Source organism: Scyliorhinus torazame, chromosome 17, assembly GCF_047496885.1.
Source record: "Scyliorhinus torazame isolate Kashiwa2021f chromosome 17, sScyTor2.1, whole genome shotgun sequence".
NCBI classification, from domain to species: domain Eukaryota; kingdom Metazoa; phylum Chordata; class Chondrichthyes; order Carcharhiniformes; family Scyliorhinidae; genus Scyliorhinus; species Scyliorhinus torazame.
In genome coordinates, this window is record NC_092723.1 from 72,545,708 (window position 1) to 72,564,411 (window position 18,704).

Below are 18,704 nucleotides of genomic sequence, written 5' to 3' on the forward strand. Positions count from 1 at the left end.
TGTGTTAACCCTGCTTAAGGCATCTGCCCACAGACCCGCCTCTATCTCTCCCCCGAGCTCACCTTCACACTTGCCCTTTAGTTCCTCCATCTGAGTTTCCTCCGACTCCATAAGTTCTTTGTAGATATCTTATATCTTCCCCTCGCCCACCCATGTTCTGGAAACTACCCTGTCCTGTATCCCCCGTGGTGGCAGGAGCGGGAAGGTCAGAACCTGCCTTCTCAGAAAATCCCGTACCTACAGATATCTTAACCCATTCCGTGCTGGCAGTTCAAATTTCTCCTCCAAATCCTTCAAGCTAGAGAAGCTCCAGTCTATAAATAAATCTCCCATCCTCTCAATTCCTACTCTCTGCCATCTCTGAAACCCTCCATCCAGTGTTCCCGGCACAAACCGATGGTTGTTGTAAATCGGGGCCCAAACCGATGCTCCCTCCGCTCTCCTATATTTCCTCCACTGCTCCCAGACTCTTAGAGCCACTACTACCAGCGGGTTTGTGGAGTACAGGGCCGGCGAGAACGGTAGAGGTGCTGTTATCAGTGCCCCCAAACCAGTGTTCTTACTGCCACTTCTACTCGCTCCCACACCGATCCCCCCCCCCCTCTTCACTCGCGGGGTTTTACCCGCCCACACAAAGCCTGAAATCACTTTATTCACCCGTTTAAAAAACGTCCTCGGGATAAAGATGGGGAGACACTGAAAGACAAACAGAAATCTGGGGCGGGCCGTCATTGTCACGGTCTGTACCCTCCCCGCCAGTGACAGCGGGAGCGTGTCCCATCTCCTAAAGTCCTCCTTCATTTGTTCTACAAGCCGGGACAAGTTTAACTTGTGCAATGTCTCCCATTCCCGTTCCACCTAGATTCCCAGATAGCGAAAGCTCCTTCCTACCATTCTAAACTGCAGCTCTCCCAGTCTCCTCTGCTGCCCCCTTGCTTGGATCGCGAACATCTTGCTTTGCCCCATATTTAATTTATACCCCGAAAACCTGCCAAATTCCCCTAATCTCCCCCATCCCCTCTAACGGGTCCGAAATGTACAGGAGCAGGTCGTCCGTGGAAAGCGAGCCTCGATGCTCCCCCCGGACCAGCCCTTTCCAGTTCCTGGATGAGTGGTAAAGCAAAAAGTTCAGAGGATACTGGAAGTCTGCAGAGGGATTTGGAGAGGTTAAGTGAATAGGCTAGGGTCTGGCAGATGGAATACAATGTTGACAAATGTGAGGTTATCCATTTTGGTAGGAATAATAGCAAAAGGGATTATTTAAATGATAAAATATTAAAACATGCTGCTGTGCAGAGAAACCTGGGTGTGCTAGTGCATGAGTCGCAAAAAGTTGATTTACAGGTGCAACAGGTGATTAAGAAGGCAAATGGGGGTTTTGTCCTTCATTGCTAGAGGGATGGAGTTTAAACTAGGGAGGTTTTGCTGCAATTATATAAGGTGTTAGTGAGGCCACACCTGGAGTATTGTGTTCAGTTTTGTTCTCCTTACCAGAGAAAGGGTGTACTGGCGCTGGAGGGTGTGCAGAGGAGATTCACTAGGTTAATCCCAGAGCTGAAGGGGCTGGATTACGAGGAGTGGTTGAGTAGACTGTGACTGTACTCGTTGGAATTCAGAAGGATACGGGGGTATCTAATAGAAACATATAAAATTATGAAGGGTATAGATAGGATAGATGCGGGCAGGTTGTTTCCACTGGCGGGTGAAAGCAGAATTAAGGGGCATAGCCCCAAAATAAGGGGAAGTAGATTTAGGACTGAGTTTAGGAGGAACGTCTTCACACAAAGGGTTGTGAATCTATGGAATTCCTTGCTCAGTGAAGCAGTAGAGGCTCCTTTATTAAATGTTTTTAAGATAAAGATAGATAGTTTTTTGAAGAATAAAAGGATTAAAGTTGGTGTTCGGGCCGGAAAGTGGAGCTGAGTCCACAAAAGATCAGCCATGATCTCATTGAATGGCGGAGCAGGCTCGAGGGGCCAGATAGCCTACTCCCGTTCCTAGTTCTTATGTTCTTTCTTATCATAGAATCATAGAATTTACAGTGCAGAAGGAGGCCATTCGGCCCATCGAGTCTGCACCGGCTCTTGGAAAGAGCACCCTACCCAAGGTCAACACCTCCACCCTATCCCCATAACCCAGTAACCCCACCCAACACTAAGGGCAATTTTGGACACTAAGGGCAATTTATCATGGCCAATCCACCTAACCTGCACATCTTTGGACTGTGGGAGGAAACCGGAGCACCCGGAGGAAACCCACGCACACACGGGGAGGATGTGCAGACTCCACACAGACAGTGACCCAAGCCGGAATCGAACCTGGGACCCTGGAGCTGTGAAGCGATTGTGCTATCCACAACACTACCGTGGAAATAAATGTATCATTTATTTCCAAATAGTTCTGGATAGACTGGCTCACCCGCCCGCGCACCCCCTCATCTGCTAATAGTCCCACATCCAACCTCCATAACGGGCACTGCCCTCTCTCCATACTAACACGTAGATCCACCCAATGTGGGGCATGATCTGACACCGCGATTGCCGAGTACTCAGTATCAACCGCCCTGCTCAGGATAAAAAAGTCGATCCGTGAATATACTTTGTAGACATGGGAGAAAAAAGAAAACGCCTTCACTCTTGGCCGTCCGAACCTCCATGGGTCTACTCCCCCCATCTGCTCCATAAACCCCTTTAATTCCTTCGCTATGGCTAGCACCCTACCTGTCCTAGATTTTGACTGGTCCAATCCTGGATCAATGATTGAATTGAAATCTCCCCCCCATGATCAGTTTATGTGACTCTAGGTCTGGGATCTTACCTAACACCCGCCTCATTAATTCCACATCGTCCCAATTCAGAGCATATACATTCACGAGTACCACCCGCATCCCCTCAAGCTTCCCACTCACCATCATGTACCTGCCCCCCGCGTCTGACACGATTCTCCCTGCCCCAAATGCCACCCGTTTGTTAATCAGGATCACGACATCCTGGTCTTCGAGCCCAGCCTGAATGAAATACCTTCCTAAATCTGTTCTGGCCCATAACGTTTAGGTGTGTCTCTTGTAACATTGCCACGTTCGCCTTCAATCCCCTCAGATGCGCGAACATGCGAGCCCTCTTAACCAGCCCATTCAGCCCTCCGACATTCCAAGTCATCAGCCTAGTCGGGGGGCTTCCCACCCCCGCTCCCCTGCCGATTAGCCATCCCCCTTCTTAGGCCAGCCGCCAGCTCGCATGGGCCCGCCCTCGGGCATCTGCCGTCCTCAACCTCCCCTTTGTCACCTAACAACAGTTCCTCCCGTCAGCAGAGCAGCTCTCCCCCGCCTCCCTCGTAACAGCACCAGAAACCCAACCCTCCGTATCAAACTTAACGCCTGCTCACCCCCCACTCCGCTTCCGTGAGCTAGCTAACCTAGCTAGCCTGGTAGCTTCTGCCCAGGGCACCAGACATCCTATCTCCCCATTGTTCTCCCTCCTCCAACCCCCGCTTGGACATACATATTCAAAGCATCACAGTCCCCAGTAAACAAACAGTAGAAAAAATCCCTCCACCCAACTTCTAATGGAACAGAGTTAACTTTTACATTTCTGAGCAGCTGCTCAAACATCTTTTGACAACGAAAACCAAAGAAAACAGGAAGCGGCAAACAAAAATAACCCCTTGTTAAAGAGAGCACTGCATATTCAAAACAACAAAAGTGTTTTTGACCAAATCGCCACTGCAATGCCCTCCCCCAGGGTTCGGTGACCTTAATCCCATGATAGCCTTTTGTTCTTGATAAAGTTCATGGCTTCGTCCGGTGATTCAAAATAAAGTTCCTGGCCCTCAAACATGACCCAAAGAGGCGCTGGATACAACATCCCGAACTTCACCTCCTTCTTGAAGAGGGCCGATTTTGCCCTGCTAAATTCGGCTCGCCTTCTGGTCAGTTCCGCGCCCAGGTCCTGATCGATGCGCAACTCACAGTTCTCCCACACGCAGTTCCGTGCCTGCTTGGCCCACCGCAAAATCTGTTCCTTCTCCAGGAACCGGTACATTCGCACCACCATTACCCTTGGCGGTTCATTCGCTCGCAGCTTCCTTGCAAGAGCTCTATGCGCTCTGTCTACTTCCAAGGGCCGCGTAAACGCCCCATCTCCCATCAACGTTTCTAGCATACTTGCCACATATGCTCTCGTGCCCGAATCCTCACTGCCCTCAGGGTGGCCGCCGATCCTCAGATTCTGTCTCCTGGACCTGTTCTCCAAGTCCTCCAACTTCTCCTGCAACCTTTTCTGGTGGTCCTTAATCAGCCCCACCTCGACCTCCAAAACGGTTAAATGATCCTCTTGCACTCTGAAGGGGCAATCGCAAATGGAGCGGCCGCAGCAAAGACACTCCCCCGCACAGCCACAAAATCACGGCTTTTTTGGAGGGGGTTTTCCCAGGGAATTTTCAAAAAAATAAATAAATAAATTCTTTAGGCCCCGCGAATTCGGCCCTGCCCAGGCACCAAAGCGCCAATCCGCGGAGCTGGAGAGGGAGGAAAAAAAAAAGGAGAGACTGGTCCCGGTGAGCTGCACGTGGAGAAGGAGTGGGGATCGCTCAGAAACGGCCTGAAAGTCAGAGCATGGAGAGGATCACAAGAACAAAATAAGAATTAAAAAAAAAAATTCAGCCTTTCTTGTTCCTCTCCTGCAAATTTTTTTTAAAAAATCGTTTTAAAAGGAGAAAAAAAAACCTTTGGGGGTTTTTTTTCATGGGGGGGGGGGAAACAAAAAAAAAAAAGAAGATTTTTTTTTCCCGCACCAAAACCCAGGAAAAAAGAGAAAGGCAGAGACAGAAATATGCCTCCAAATAATAAATTGGGGGGACGGCGAGATGTACAAAGGAACAGCAGCGAAGGCGAAGGAAAAAAGCAGGAGCTGCGGCCGTGCAGGCAGACGACCCCACGGGGTGAGGCAGAGGTTCAGGCGAATCAGGAAGCGGAAAAGCTGGCAAGCCGAGCAGCGGAGCAGGAACAGGACGCGGCGGCCATCCCCCCCGAAGCAAGGTGAATGAGGTGAAAAAGGCAGACAGGAGGGCGAGACAAAGGCTAGCAAAAGGAAGGTAAAACAGGACCAGAGCCGGGAAAGTGCTTGGGGGGGGGCACCGTGCTAGCGAGGTGGGCTAACATGGGAGGGCAGGGACGGCGCGCTTCTCAGGGGAGAGGGAGCGCCTGGCACAAAGTGAAAGGGGGGGGGGCCCCAAGACACAAGGGGGGGGGGGAGAGAGAGAGGAGTCGGGGGGAGAACGCAGAACGAAAGAGAAGCAAAGGGAAGGGTGAGGTGGATAAGCAGCACGAACACAGGCCTCAGCAGGCATGGAGCAGGGCGAGGGACCAAGATGGTGCCACAAACAGCCACTCGGGAGGGCTTCAGGATGAAGGGAGACCCTGGAGTGCAGGGGCGCAGCCACGTGGCGTACACACAGCTGGCGGCCATGGTGGGTGCCCCCTGGACAAAAGGAAACCCCGGAGCCCGACCTCATGGTGAGAGCAGTGACCACGGCCATTTTGTACGGCCCCCTAACGAAGTGAAACCCCGGAGGGCAGGGGCGTGTCCACCAGGTAAGTATGGGTAACCCCGCATGACCGGGGGGGGGGGGGGGGGGGGGGGGGCACTTCAACTGTGTACAGGACCCACTGACCGACCAATCAAACCCCAGAGCAGGGAAAAAGACTGGCATGGCTTGGGAACGAGGAGCATTCATGGAGCAGATGGGGGCGGTGGACCCATGGAGGTTCCTGCACCCGAGAGAGAAGGAATTTTCATACTTCTCACAAGTGCACAAGGTATACACCCGTATCGACTTCTTTGCAGCGGGGAAATCGGTGCTTCCAGGGATCACGGGAACGGATTACTCCGCAATCGTTATCTCTGACCACGATCCACCCTATATGGAAGTGAGGTTGGAGACAGGCCGTGCCCAGCGCCCCACATGGAGGCTGGACATGGATCTCCTGGCCAACAAGGCATTCTGTCAGAAAACATCGCGGGCCATAGGCGACTACGTGAGTAACAACTAAAAGGGGGAGGTCTCACCCTCCACGTTCTGGGAGGCACTGAAGGCCGTGATTAGAGGAGAGATCACAGCCTACAAGGCAAGCAGAGATAGAGAAGAGAGCGTGGCCAGGCAACAACTAGTGGACTCCATCCTGGAAGTCGACAGAAAATACACCGAGGCCCCAACCGTAGAGCTGCTGGCGGAGAGAAAAAAAGCTGCAAATGGACTTTAACCTGCTATCCACTAGAAAAGCAGTGGACCAACTCCGTCAGACACGGGGGACCTTCTACGAACACGGAGACAAGGCTGGCCGCCTATTGGCTCACCAGCTGAGAAAGCAGGCAGCCACAAGGGAAATAGCACAGGTAAAGGATAGCAGAGGCAGACTGGTAACAGAACCAAAGGAGGTCCATCGGGCATTTGAGACCTTCTACTGGGGACTGTACACCTCCGAGCCCCCCAACAGGGACGTGGGGATGAAACTGTTCCTAGACGGACTGGAACTGCCAGTTGTGGGGGAAGACAGACGGGCGGAGCTGGAAGCACCAATAGACCTGGGAGAAATCATGGAGAGCATCAGCTCCATGCAGGCGGGGAAGGCACCGGAACCCAATGGGTTCCCGGTGGACTTCTACAAAAAATTTGCACCAGTCCTGGCCCCACACCTAAGGGACATATTCGCGGACTGACTGGCAGGGGGTACCCTGCCCCCAACGCTAGCACAGGCCACAATTTCACTGATACCCAAAAAAGATAAAAACCTGACAGAATGCGGATCATACAGACCCATTTCGCTGCTGAACGTTGATGCGAAAATACTCGCAAAGGTCCTGGCTAGGAGCGGGGTTCACCGCCTGGGTGAGGCTCCTGTACAACGCTCCCAAAGCGAGCGTCTGAACTAACACCACCAGCTCTAAATACTTCCAGCTGCAGAGGGGAACAAGACAGGGCTGACCCCTGTCCCCACTCTTGTGCGCGCTAGCCATCAAACCCCTGGCGATAGTCCTGCGGGACGCGAAAAGCTGGAAGGGAATCCAGAGAGGAGACAGAGAGCACAGAGTCTCACTCTATGCAGATGACCTGCTCCTCTATGTCTCGAAGCCACAGGTGGGATTGAAGGCAATACTGCAAATGCTGAAAGAGTTTGGAACCTTCTCGGGCTACAAACTTAACCTGGGCAAAAGCGAGGCATTCCCAGTGAACCCAAACGGGGGAGGGAGAGAGCTGGAGTGGCTCCCGTTCAAAACAGCCCAGAACAGATTCCGCTACCTGGGGATCCAGATAGCCAGAGACTGGACACAGATCCACAAGTGGAACCTGAACAGCCTGGTGGAGGAAGTAACAAGAGACCTTCAAAGGTGGGGCTCACTCCCACTCTCTCTGGCAGGGGGAGTGCAGACGATCAAGATGAATGTACTGCCAAGGTTCCTCTTCCTGTTTAGATCCATTCCAATCTTCATCCCCAAGGCCTTTTTCCAAAACGTAGACAGTCTAATCATGGTGTTTGTGTGTGTGTGGGGGGGGGGGGGTGGGGGGTAAGAACCCGAGAATCCCAAAACAGACACTGCAAAGAAGGAAAATCAAAGGGGGCTTGGCCTTACCAAACCTACAATACTACAACTGGGCAGCAACAGCAGAAAGAGCGAGGGGATGGGTAAAAGAACCCGACACAGATTGGGTACAAATGGAGGAGGCATCCTGTAAAGGAACGACCCTCCGGGCCCTGGCTACAGCAGCACTCCCATCAACAAGATACACAAAAGCCCAGTGGTAGCGGCCACGCTGAGAACATGGAACCAGCTCAGACAACACTTCGGGATAACTAAAATGTCCCCTATGGCCCCCATCTGCGGCAATCACAGATTTCCCCCAGCCATGCTGGATACCACCTTCAAAAGATGGAGGCGGGACGGGGGCACATTAACGGTCGGGGACTTCTACGTAGGGCACAGACTGGCGACACTAGACGAACTGACGAGGAAGTGGAGACTAGTAAAAGGACAGGAAATGAGACACCTCCAAATAAAACACTTCCTCCGCAAAGAGACAGCGGGGTACCCTGGGGCCCCAGAAACCATACTAGAGGACCTGATAGGCACAAGCAACAGGAAGGGGGGGGACTATGTGGGAAAATATATGGACAGCTACTCGACAGAGCCCGGACTCCACTGGACGAGATCAGACAAAAATGGGAGGACGAACTGGGGACAGAGGTAGGATGGGGACTCTGGAGCGAAGCACTGAGCAGGGTGAACTTCGCCTCCTCCGGCGTAAGGCTAAGCCTAATGCAGCTCGAAGTGGTGCACAGAGCGCACCTGACCAAAACCCGAATGAGCAGGTTCTTCCCAGAGGTGGAGGACAAATGTGAGTGGTGCCAGAGGGGCCCGGCCAACCACACCCACATGTTTTGGGCTTGCCCCAAGCTTGCTGGGTTCTGGACAGCCTTCTCCGAGGCAATATCCAAGGTTGTGGGGGTGAGGGTGAAGCCATGCCCAATAGTGGCAATCTTCGGGGTATCGGAGCAGCCAGAGCTACACATGGGGAAGGGGGCTAACGCCCTTGCTTTCGCTTCCCTAATCGCACGCCGGAGAATCCTGCTCAGCTGGCGATCGGCAGCACCACCCACAGCTGCAGACTGGCTCGCTGACCTTTTGGAATTTCTCCACCTGGAGAAGATTAAGTACGCCACCCGAGGGTCAGAGGAAGGCTTCCTGGATACTTGGGGGCAGTTTGTCGGTCTGTTCCAAAACCTGTTTGAGGCCAACAATGTGGAGTAACCTAATAAGAATTTGACTGCGCAACCGGGTAGGGGGGAAGAAGGCGGAAGGAAGGCAGGGAAACCACGAGAGATGATTCCACTCTGTCTGGAAAAGAAAAGAAAAGCACAGCCGAAGCCCAGGAAGGGGGGGGGGGGGTGGGGGGGGGTGAACCATAGACCGATCCAGAGGGCAATGAAGGGCACATAGGGTCAGTTAAACAAAGGACAAACTAAACCTCTGTATAATAAAGGAAATTAGCGCAGACGAGAAAAATGTGGTGTGTATACACAACTGTTTATAAATATGAGAAATGCCAATAAAAAGATTTTATTATTTTTTTTAATTAAAAAAAAAAATGATCCTCTTGCTCGGACACCTTTTCTTCCACCTTCTGAATCGCCTGTCCGTGGGTTTCAAGACCCTGTTCCATCCGATCAATTGATGCCTTAATTGGGTCCAGTGTATCTTTCTTTAGCTTGGCAAAGCTCTCCTCAAAGAACTTCACCAGCTGTACCGTCGACCACTGCGCCACCGCACCAGGGTCCTGCGACTCCGCCATGCTTTCCTGGGCTGCAGGCTCTGCACGCGTCTTCCTTGCTTGACTATGTCTCTTTACACGGTCACTTCTAGTCCACTGCTCCACAGACTGGTGGGGGATTTCTCCTCACTGTCTCACTCTCCACCGATTTATCCAGTGAAATTCCGAAAAAACGGGAGAAAAGGTCCAAAAGTTTCATCACAAGTGGGAGCTACCAAATGCGTGACCTCCTACTCCATGGCCACCACTGGAAGTCTCGAATGTCCTGTCCCGAGCATCCTTGATCCTTTTCTTTAGCCATATTTCTTCCTTTCTAAACTACACTAGTTGATCACAAGGTGGATAAGGGTAGGCTGGAAAAGGTTTAGAATTCACGAATAACACAACACCCTGCTCTTTCACAATAGTCCTGCAATTTTTTCTCCTTCTAAGTATTTATCCAATTCCCTTTTGAATGTTACTACTTAATCTCCTTTTCAGAGAGTGCGTTCCAGATCACCACAATGCATTGTGAAAAAGTTTCTTCATGTCACCTCTGGTTCATTCCCGTAACAGCCTCCCCGAACAGGCGCCGGAATGTGGCGACAAGGGGCTTTTCACAGTAACTTCATTTGAAGCCTACTTGTGACAATAAGCGATTTTCATTTCATTTCATTTTCATTTGCCAATTCCTTTATATCGGTGTCACCTGGTTATGGTTTTTTCTGCCACAGGAAACAGTTTCTCCTCAGCTACTCTTTTCAAAACTATTTATGATTTAGAACATCTCTATCAAATCTCTTTTTCACCCTTTCTACTACAACAACCCCACCTTCTCCAGTATCTCCACATAAAGTCCCTCATTCCAGCAAATCATTTCTGCACCCTCTCCAAGGCCATCCTGAAGTTTAGTGCACAATAATCCAGCTGAGGCCTAATCAGTGTTAACAAATCTTTAGCAGAACATCTTTGCTTTTGTACTCTATTCCTTTATTAATAAAGTTAAGGATCCCATATGGTTTCAAACAGCCTTCTCAACATGTCCTGCCAACTTCAAAGATTTGTGTGCATACACCCCAGGTTCTCTGTTCCTGAAACCAATTTAAAATTACACCATTTACCTAATATTGCCATTCTCTCATTCTGCTGACCAAAATGTATTACTTCATACTTCTCTGCATTGAATTATTTTACAAGTATGTCTAGATCCTCCTGAAGATTATTATTTTACTGATTATCGTATCATTTGTACGCTTTGAAATTAAATCCTTTTTGCCCACGTCACTAACACAGACCAAAAATAGCAATGGTCCTATTATTGATATGAGGAACAGCATAGCACTCGCATTTCTCTCCAGTCTAAAAGCAACTAACCATGATGACACTATTCCTTTATTCCCAAGGAATTTTCGTTAACAAGTCCAAAGGTGGTACATGGTACACAATTTCAACTCCACGATCCTCATTAACTATCTCCGTTAATTCATAGACCTTAACCAAGTTAGTTAAACACTATTTGCCTGTAACAAATCTTTGCTGAATTTCATTTATTAGCACGTACTTCCCAAATGACTATCCATTTTGTCTGGTATTACTGTTTCAAATTTCTGATTGGCCTGTAGTTGCCGGGTTTATCCTTCTCCCCTTTTTTTAAACAGAGCATGCAAATTTGCAATTCTCCAGTCCTCTGGCATCACTCCCATATCAGAGGAGCATTTTAACCAGTCTCCAAAATATTCGTACTTCCCTCAGAAACCCTGGATGCATCCCAACTGGACTAAATGACTTTTATAGTTTAAGGACTGCCAGTCTGTATCCATTTTTATCCTATCTAATCATGCTACTGCCTCCTTTACTGCTACATTGGCAACATCCTCTTCTTTACTGATGACAGATGCAAAGTACTAATAGCAGCAGACCAACTTCCAATTCACCTGTTCCAGATTCCTTTTCAACTTATTGTTCGCTTTCCTCCAGTTAAGCAGTTGCATCCCTCATCTTTTTACATAATTATTGTAAACCTGAAATTATGATCACTACTCTCAAATGCTGTCCCAATCATGCGCCACTTGCCCTTCACATATCCAGAACTAGAGCCGGCACTACTTCCTTCCTCAATGAGCTGCAAACAAACTGATCAATGTTACTTCCCCTTCACAGGATGTGTGTTCAGTCCCTGCTGAATATTGTACAATATTCAAGACTAAGAGTGCAACCCTGAAGAGCAGGTGGAATCTGCATCCTCCTGTGGTGGGTTGATAGTCTTATACACAGATAACCATGTGTAAATCTAAACTTAAGGGTACATGCAGCAAAATAATGATCTTAACAAGATACGTAAAGTAAGTTACCATAATCCCAGATGACCATAGGCTGCTTTCCATTTTGAGGGGGAGAGCTGACTAGTGGTGATTTAACCGGAGAATCAGCGCACCTCAGGCGAGGGGCAAGGTTGAGAAGTGGGATCAATCCTCACCTATCAACCACACACAAATGCTCATCAGCTCTGACCATTTGTCTTTAATCAGAAGAGAGAATTTTTGAATCTTTTTCCCAAAACACAAATGCCAATTATAACTTCCCTAACTGAGTTTAACTAATTCAACTCAAATCAGTGAAGGCTCAGCTGCAAGTCTTTTGGGTGGTACATTCATCCACTGGGGTATGGAGAAATCGAAAACTAGTTTATCTTGATATTTTCTTTTGAGAGACCTTTTGATGCAAGTTAAGCTGTATTGAAGAAACATTCTAAAAAGTTCCTAATTGATGTTTCAGATAATAGCTTCTTATAGAGAACTTCATCATGACAAAGACTAAAATAAAATCAAATGGAATACTGTGAGAGATAAAAATCAAAAAAGATTGATCCATAACTGATTGTAGAAGGGATATTTGTACTGGTACCTTGGATATAAAAAGGGTTCAAGATTACACCAGCAGTAGAATTCTTGGTCAGCGTGGCACTTGTCGCAAATAACATTATTCTGCCAGATTAATCCCATCAGCTATATACAATTCACTCATATAACTAACAAGCCCCACATTAATGTTTGACATGTTAACTGATGTCAGAATCAGAAAACAATGTCTAACCTGCAACTAATTTGAGTATTGCTAGTTAGAAAGCACTCACCGGAGACACTTGGTGAACCCTGTGGATGTTAGAATGCCACTGCTCCCAAGCTTACTGCACAGTGAGAGGTACTCAGAGTATAAGTCTACTCGGTAGATTGAACTATCTGCACTTTCTTCAAAATTGGCATTCAACCTAAAACGGAGAGAAACGTATTTTGTTACAGTTAGGCATCACCTTTTTAAAGAATGTGGACATGTTGGCTAGACCAGCGTTTGCTACCCATCCCCAATTGCCCTCAAGAAGGTGGTGCTGAGCTGCCTTCTTAGACCACTGAAGTTCATGTGGTGTAGGTACACCCACAATACTGTTAAGGAGAGAGTTCAAGGATTCTGACCCAGCAACAGTGAAGGAACGGCGATATGTTTCCAAGTCAGGATGGGGTGCTGCTTGGAGGCCAACTTGCAGGTGGTGTTCCCATGCATCTGCCATCCTTGTCCTTCTAGATGGTAGAAATTGTGGGGTGGGAAAGTGCTGTTGAAGGAGACTTGATGAGTTACTGCAGTGCATCTTGGAGGTGGTACACAGTGCCAGTGGCGAAGGGAGTCTATGTTGAAGTTGGTGGATGGGGTGCCAATCAAGCAAGCTGCATTGTCCTGGTGTTGAGCTTTGAGCGTTTTTGGAGTGCACTCATCTAGGCAAGTGGAGAGTAGGAGAGTATTCCATCACACTCCCGAGTTGTATTTTGTAGATGGTGGACAGGATTTGTAGAGTCAAGAAGTGAGTTACTTGCCAAAGAATTCCCCACCTCTGGCCCGATCTTGTAGCCACAGTATTTATGTGGCTGATCTTGCTCAGTTTCTGGTCAATGGTAGCACCCAAGAAGTTGATAGTGGAGAATTCAGGGATGAGAATGCCATTTAAAGTCAAAAGGAGATGACTAGATTCTCTCTTGTTGGAAATGGTCACTGTTGTGTGGCACGGTAGCACAGTAGTTAGCACTGCTGCCTACAGCGCTGAGGACCCGGGTTTGATCCTGGCCCCGGGTCACTGTGGAGTTTGCACAGTCTCCCCGTGTCTGCGTGGGTTTCATCCCCACAACCCAAATATGTGCAGGTTAGGTTAATTGGCCACACTAAATTGCCCCTTAATTGGAAAAAAAAATAAAAATTGGGTACTCTAAATTTAAAAAAAAAGGAAATGGTCACTGTCAGGTACTCGTGCGGCATGAATGGAACTTGCCACTTGTCAAGCCCGAATTTTGCTCAGATCTTGCTGGATATGGTCACGGGCTACCTAGTGATTCTGCACTAATGAACCTGCAATTTTCGCATCTGTGTACCAAGTATTGGACCCCAAAATGAAGAGCACCAAAGCATAGGAATGTGAGCTGTACATTGATTTTAAAATGACTTGATTATATATCGCTTTATCGCATGTCAAAGCAATGCAATGAATTCCTTTCATAATTCCACAAAAACCATGAAATACTTTTATTAAGAATTTCACAGGAGAAATGATGGGAATGAAGACATTTTTCACAGGAGAAAACATCAGAAAGGATTTGTGAAAAATCTTTGAGCTGACTAACCAAAAGATCACTTACCATTGACATGTAAATGCTTCACTGTCTGCTTCCAACAAGCTGGCAGAGGGGACTCCAAGAGGCCTCAATGCTATGGAAATCAAATGGGAAAAGAAAATATAATGACCGTCAGGCACATTTAACTGGAATAGTAAGGCATCAGTGATTAACAGAAAGAGGTTGGATTAATTAATTAATTTGTTTTAATGGAAATGTATTTCCTAATTCCTCGTGCTTTAGGCAGGAAGTGGAAAGGTACGCTGGACTTGTGCAAAAAAAAATTTTTAATGATCAATTTAGTGTACCCAATTAATTTTTTCCAATTAAGGGGCAATTTAGCATGGCCACTCCACCTACAATGCACATCTTTGGGTTGTGGTGGCGAAATCCACACAGACATGGGAAGAATGTGCAAACTCCACACGGACAGTGATCCAGAGCCAGGATCGAACCTGGCACCTCAGCGCCGTGAGGCAGCAGGGCTAACCCACTGCGCCACCCTGCTGCCCATTACTTGTGCAACATTAAGACATTCTTGCACATACTTCTGTAAGAACCAAAACCAAAGAAGAAGTAATTGCCAATGAATAAGTGTAACTGCACAAGACATTAATTTGGGTATAACATTGTTCAGTTCTCTGCACAATCTGACAAAAAAAAAATACACTGCAAGATAGGACAGTTCTGAAATTCTTGCTTTCATGGTATTTCTCACAGCAACTGGGAAAATGTGTTTTTTTGCCACAACATGGTAGCAATGCACAATGTTAAATCAAGAGTGTTTTACTCTGCTAGCTAATTCCTGAAGTGCATAAGGGGACTAGTTTGAAGAACATTTTCTGTTAGTATGGTAGATATGTGGCGGAAATGGCCTGACCCTCAAAGGCTGCAAAGTTTGAGACAACGTAATAATTATCTCAAGATCAATTAGAGGCTCACTGATGTTAATCATGGCAGTCGGTGGTGCAGTGGTTAGCATAGCAGCGCTGAGGACCCAGGTTCAATCCCGGTCCTGGGTCGCTGAATATGTGGTGTTTGCACATTCTCCCAGTGTCTGCGTGGGTTTTACCCCCACAACCCAAAGATGTGCAGGGTAGGTGGATTGGCCACAGTAAATTGCCCTTTAATTTGAAAAAAATAATTGGGAACTCTACATCTTAAAAAAAATTTAAAAAGTGAAAAAAAAACTCATGGAAATCAATGGCCTTACTTTAAAGTGATACATGCTCATTCTCCACCTATTCATTTGTAATTAGTTTGAAATATATTCACAAAATAGCAACTAATCATCAGGTAAATTTGGAATACCCACTGGAAACTCCTTATTTGGATGTCACTGGTGACAATTTTCCATTGTTAAGTAAGCAACTACCAGCTGTCACATTAAATCTTCAACTGCTCTTCCATCACTATTCTCCTGTATAACCAAGTGAAAAATTAACCCTCCCCACATCACAGAATTCAAACTTTCCTGCATTCACATTCAGAAAGATAAGGCATACTGCATGCCATAAAATAATTATATGCATAACCAAAACATCAGAAAAGAACAGTAAAATAGATAGCTTATGTTAAGTAATTGGTTAAGAGACATTCCAATTAGTTGTCTCATTTATGTTAAGTATCCAATAATTGACACATATGTAAAGGGGTTTCAGGTGGCCTTTGTGTCAGGTGATGTGAAGATAGAGTTTTGTGCAGAGTCTGTTAAAGTGAAATAAAGGTGTTTGTAAAAAGGAGCTGTACCCTTGACTCTTTATACAACAGCAGCTAAACGTCTAACAAATGGTAGCAGAGGATGGTTGCTGTGCAAATGTGATGGGTTGAAAGATACAACTTTTCCAGACCAAACCAAGGAGTGAGTGAGGAGAAAAAAAAAAAGATATATGGCTGAACCAAGGATAAAGATGGTCGGATATGACTAACCCCCCCCCCCCCCATATTTTCTGAAAGGGGATTGTTCGACCAATGGAGAAGTGCAGTAGTTATGTGGACTAAGGTAACTGCCTTGGGAACAAGAAAATAAGGTATGGCATTGGCTCTTTCTCTACCTTATGACAGTAAAATCCAAAGCAAAGTGTTTTCTGAGCTGGAATTGGAAGAGTTAGACTCAGAAGGAGGTCTGGAGACTTTATTACGTTATTATGGATAAGATTTAGAAAAAGGATGACTTGTTAAGTCCATATGAAGCATAGTCGGATTTTGATAGGTTCCAGAAAATAGAGGATTTCTCCATGGAAGACTATATAATGGAATTTGGCAGACTATATAAAAGGCTGCAGAAACACAACCTGGAATTTCCACAGTCTGTGTTTGCCTTTAAATTACTTGACTGTGCTAGAGTGAGCAACATGGATAGGCTCCTGGTTTTGACAGAAGTTCAGTTTGCGGATAAGGATACCTTATTCGATCAGATGACAGAAGCTTTAAAAAAAGTTTCTGGGGAAACATTCGATTCCGATGGCTCTGATGACCCAAATAGGTCAGTCTGAAATAAAGCAGAATATGGAAGATGCACTACTAACAGGATGGCGAAATCGCACAGCTACAAACAGGTTCCAAGACTATAGTAGGAGATCGGGACCCAGAAATTATGAAGATAGAAACCCAGTTAGAACCTACAATAGGAAGATGAACCCCAGAAATGCCCGGGGTATGATAAATCGATGTGACTCTCAATACCATTATGCTTTCAACTGTCCAACACGTTATAATACAGTGTTTGAAGGGACACATGACACGGAAGAGTCAGAAAATGAAAAAGATAGTGACCAGAAAGAAGGCATTGTCCTATTAACAAGCAGTTTTACGCCGGTAATGAGGGTGTTGATTGCAGAATCCTTCAATTGTGCTGTATTGGACAGTGGCTGTACATCCACTGTGTGTGGAATTGTCTGGTTAAAATGTTACCTGGACTCCTTGAATGCTGAAAATCGTAACAAGGTTAAGGAATTTGAAAGTTCCACAAGTTTCAGGTTTGGGGACGATAATACTCTGAAGTCGCTGAAAAGAGTGGTGATCCCTTGCAATATTGCCGGAGTGAATCATTTCATTAGCACAGATGTTGTATCAAGTGAGATACCTTTGCTTCTGAGCAGAGGGTCGATGAAGAAAGCACACATGAAACTGGATATGGAACAGGACAAGGCAACAGTTTTTGGAAAGACGGTGGGCTTAATTTACAGTCGGGACACTATTATATTCCATTACTGACAAATAGTATTTCAAGTACAGTTGTTAAGGATGTGTTAATGGCAGTTGAAAATGGGACTTTAGCTGATAAAAAGCTTGTTGTATTAAAACTGCATAGGCAATTTGCGCATCCGTCTCCTCGGAGGCTGAAAAATGTATTAAAGGATGCAGGGGTAAGGGATGAAGACTATACTAAACTGAAAGAACAGGTTAGTGATCGCTGTGAAGTTTGTCGGAAGTACAGAAGGACACCAGCACGACTGATAATAACCCTATCTTTGGCCAGAGATTTTAACGACATTGTGGCCATGGATCTGGGATAAAGCCAATGCAATAAAAGTTTTTTGTAGATTTAGCAACCAGATTTAATCAATCAATGATTGTACGGAGTAAAGAAAAGAGTGTAATTCTGGATCAAATCGTGGAAAAATGGATAGGGACAGGAATGGGACCACTGGCAAAATTCCTTCTGGACAATGGGGGAGAATTTGCTAATGATGAGTTTAGGGATGTGTGTGAAAACGTGAATATCACAGTTATGAATACGCCTGCGGAAAGCCCATTTAGTAATGGTGTCTGTGAAAGAAACCATGCGGTAATAGATGATATGCTCAGGAAAATTTTGGCAGATAGACCAAATTGCAAGCTAAATTCAGCTTTAGCATGGGCGCTCCATGCAAATAATTCGTTGCAGATGGTTGGGGGCTATAGTCCCTATCAATTAGCGTTTGGTAGAAATCCTAAAATTCCGTCCATTTTAGATGACCAGCCTCCAGCTTGGGAAGGGACTACAATTAGCTCTACCTTTGCTGAGCATTTAAATGCATTAAAAGCAGTAGAAAAGCTTTTTTGGAAGTAGAAGTCTCTGAAAGAATTCGCAGAGCTTTAAGACATAATGTACGGCCATCAAATACCGTTTTTCAGCAAGGAGACATAGTATACTGTGAAAGAGACAATTTTAATGAATGGAAAGGTCCAGGAAAGATCATAGGCATAGATGGCAAAACAATTATTTTGCAACATGGCAATCAAACTGTTAGGGTACATTCATCGAGGATAATGGGTACAGATTACAAATTTTCAAATTTAGACAGAACAGACATGACAAGGAACCAGAGTCATCTGGAACGCATGTGTTACAGAACAATGAGGACCAGTTAACTGATATAGACAGGGTTTCTGTAGAGGCACATAACACTTCTGATGAATTAGAACAGGCCATTTATCCGAAAGGCCAACTGCCAAAAGTTGGTACAAAAGTGACATACTTGCCTGGCGGGTCTAGTCAATGAAAGGGTGCAACTGTTATTAGTAGAGCATGGAAGGCCACTGGAAAGTATAAACATTGGTTGAATGCACAGCATTCAGGGGAAGTAGTCAAGACAATGGATTGGGAACACGAAGTTCAAAAATGGAGGGCACAGAAATGCAGTGCCAGTTCAGATAGTCAATCGGATAATGAACAGGTCTGCAGGAAAAGGTCGAGAACTATTGAAAGGACATCCCACAGCAGAAGGGAAAGATAAAACAGTAGCAGTACAGAACGGGATA

At 46.4% G+C, this 18,704-nt stretch overlaps 1 protein-coding gene across 3 annotated transcripts in view; it reads right to left on the reverse strand.

Annotated features, from left to right (window-relative positions):
- LOC140393946 (AT-rich interactive domain-containing protein 2-like) overlaps window positions 1–18,704 on the reverse strand; it is a 467,509-nt gene that overhangs the window by 114,245 nt on the left and 334,560 nt on the right. For all 3 annotated transcript variants that reach the window (XM_072480629.1, XM_072480628.1, XM_072480627.1), the window contains 2 exons: window positions 13,983–14,052; window positions 12,437–12,571 (listed from right to left, as the gene is read on the reverse strand). In XM_072480629.1, the coding sequence (XP_072336730.1) occupies window positions 12,437–12,571; window positions 13,983–14,052 (205 nt within the window). The remainder of the gene's footprint in view (window positions 1–12,436; window positions 12,572–13,982; window positions 14,053–18,704) is intronic.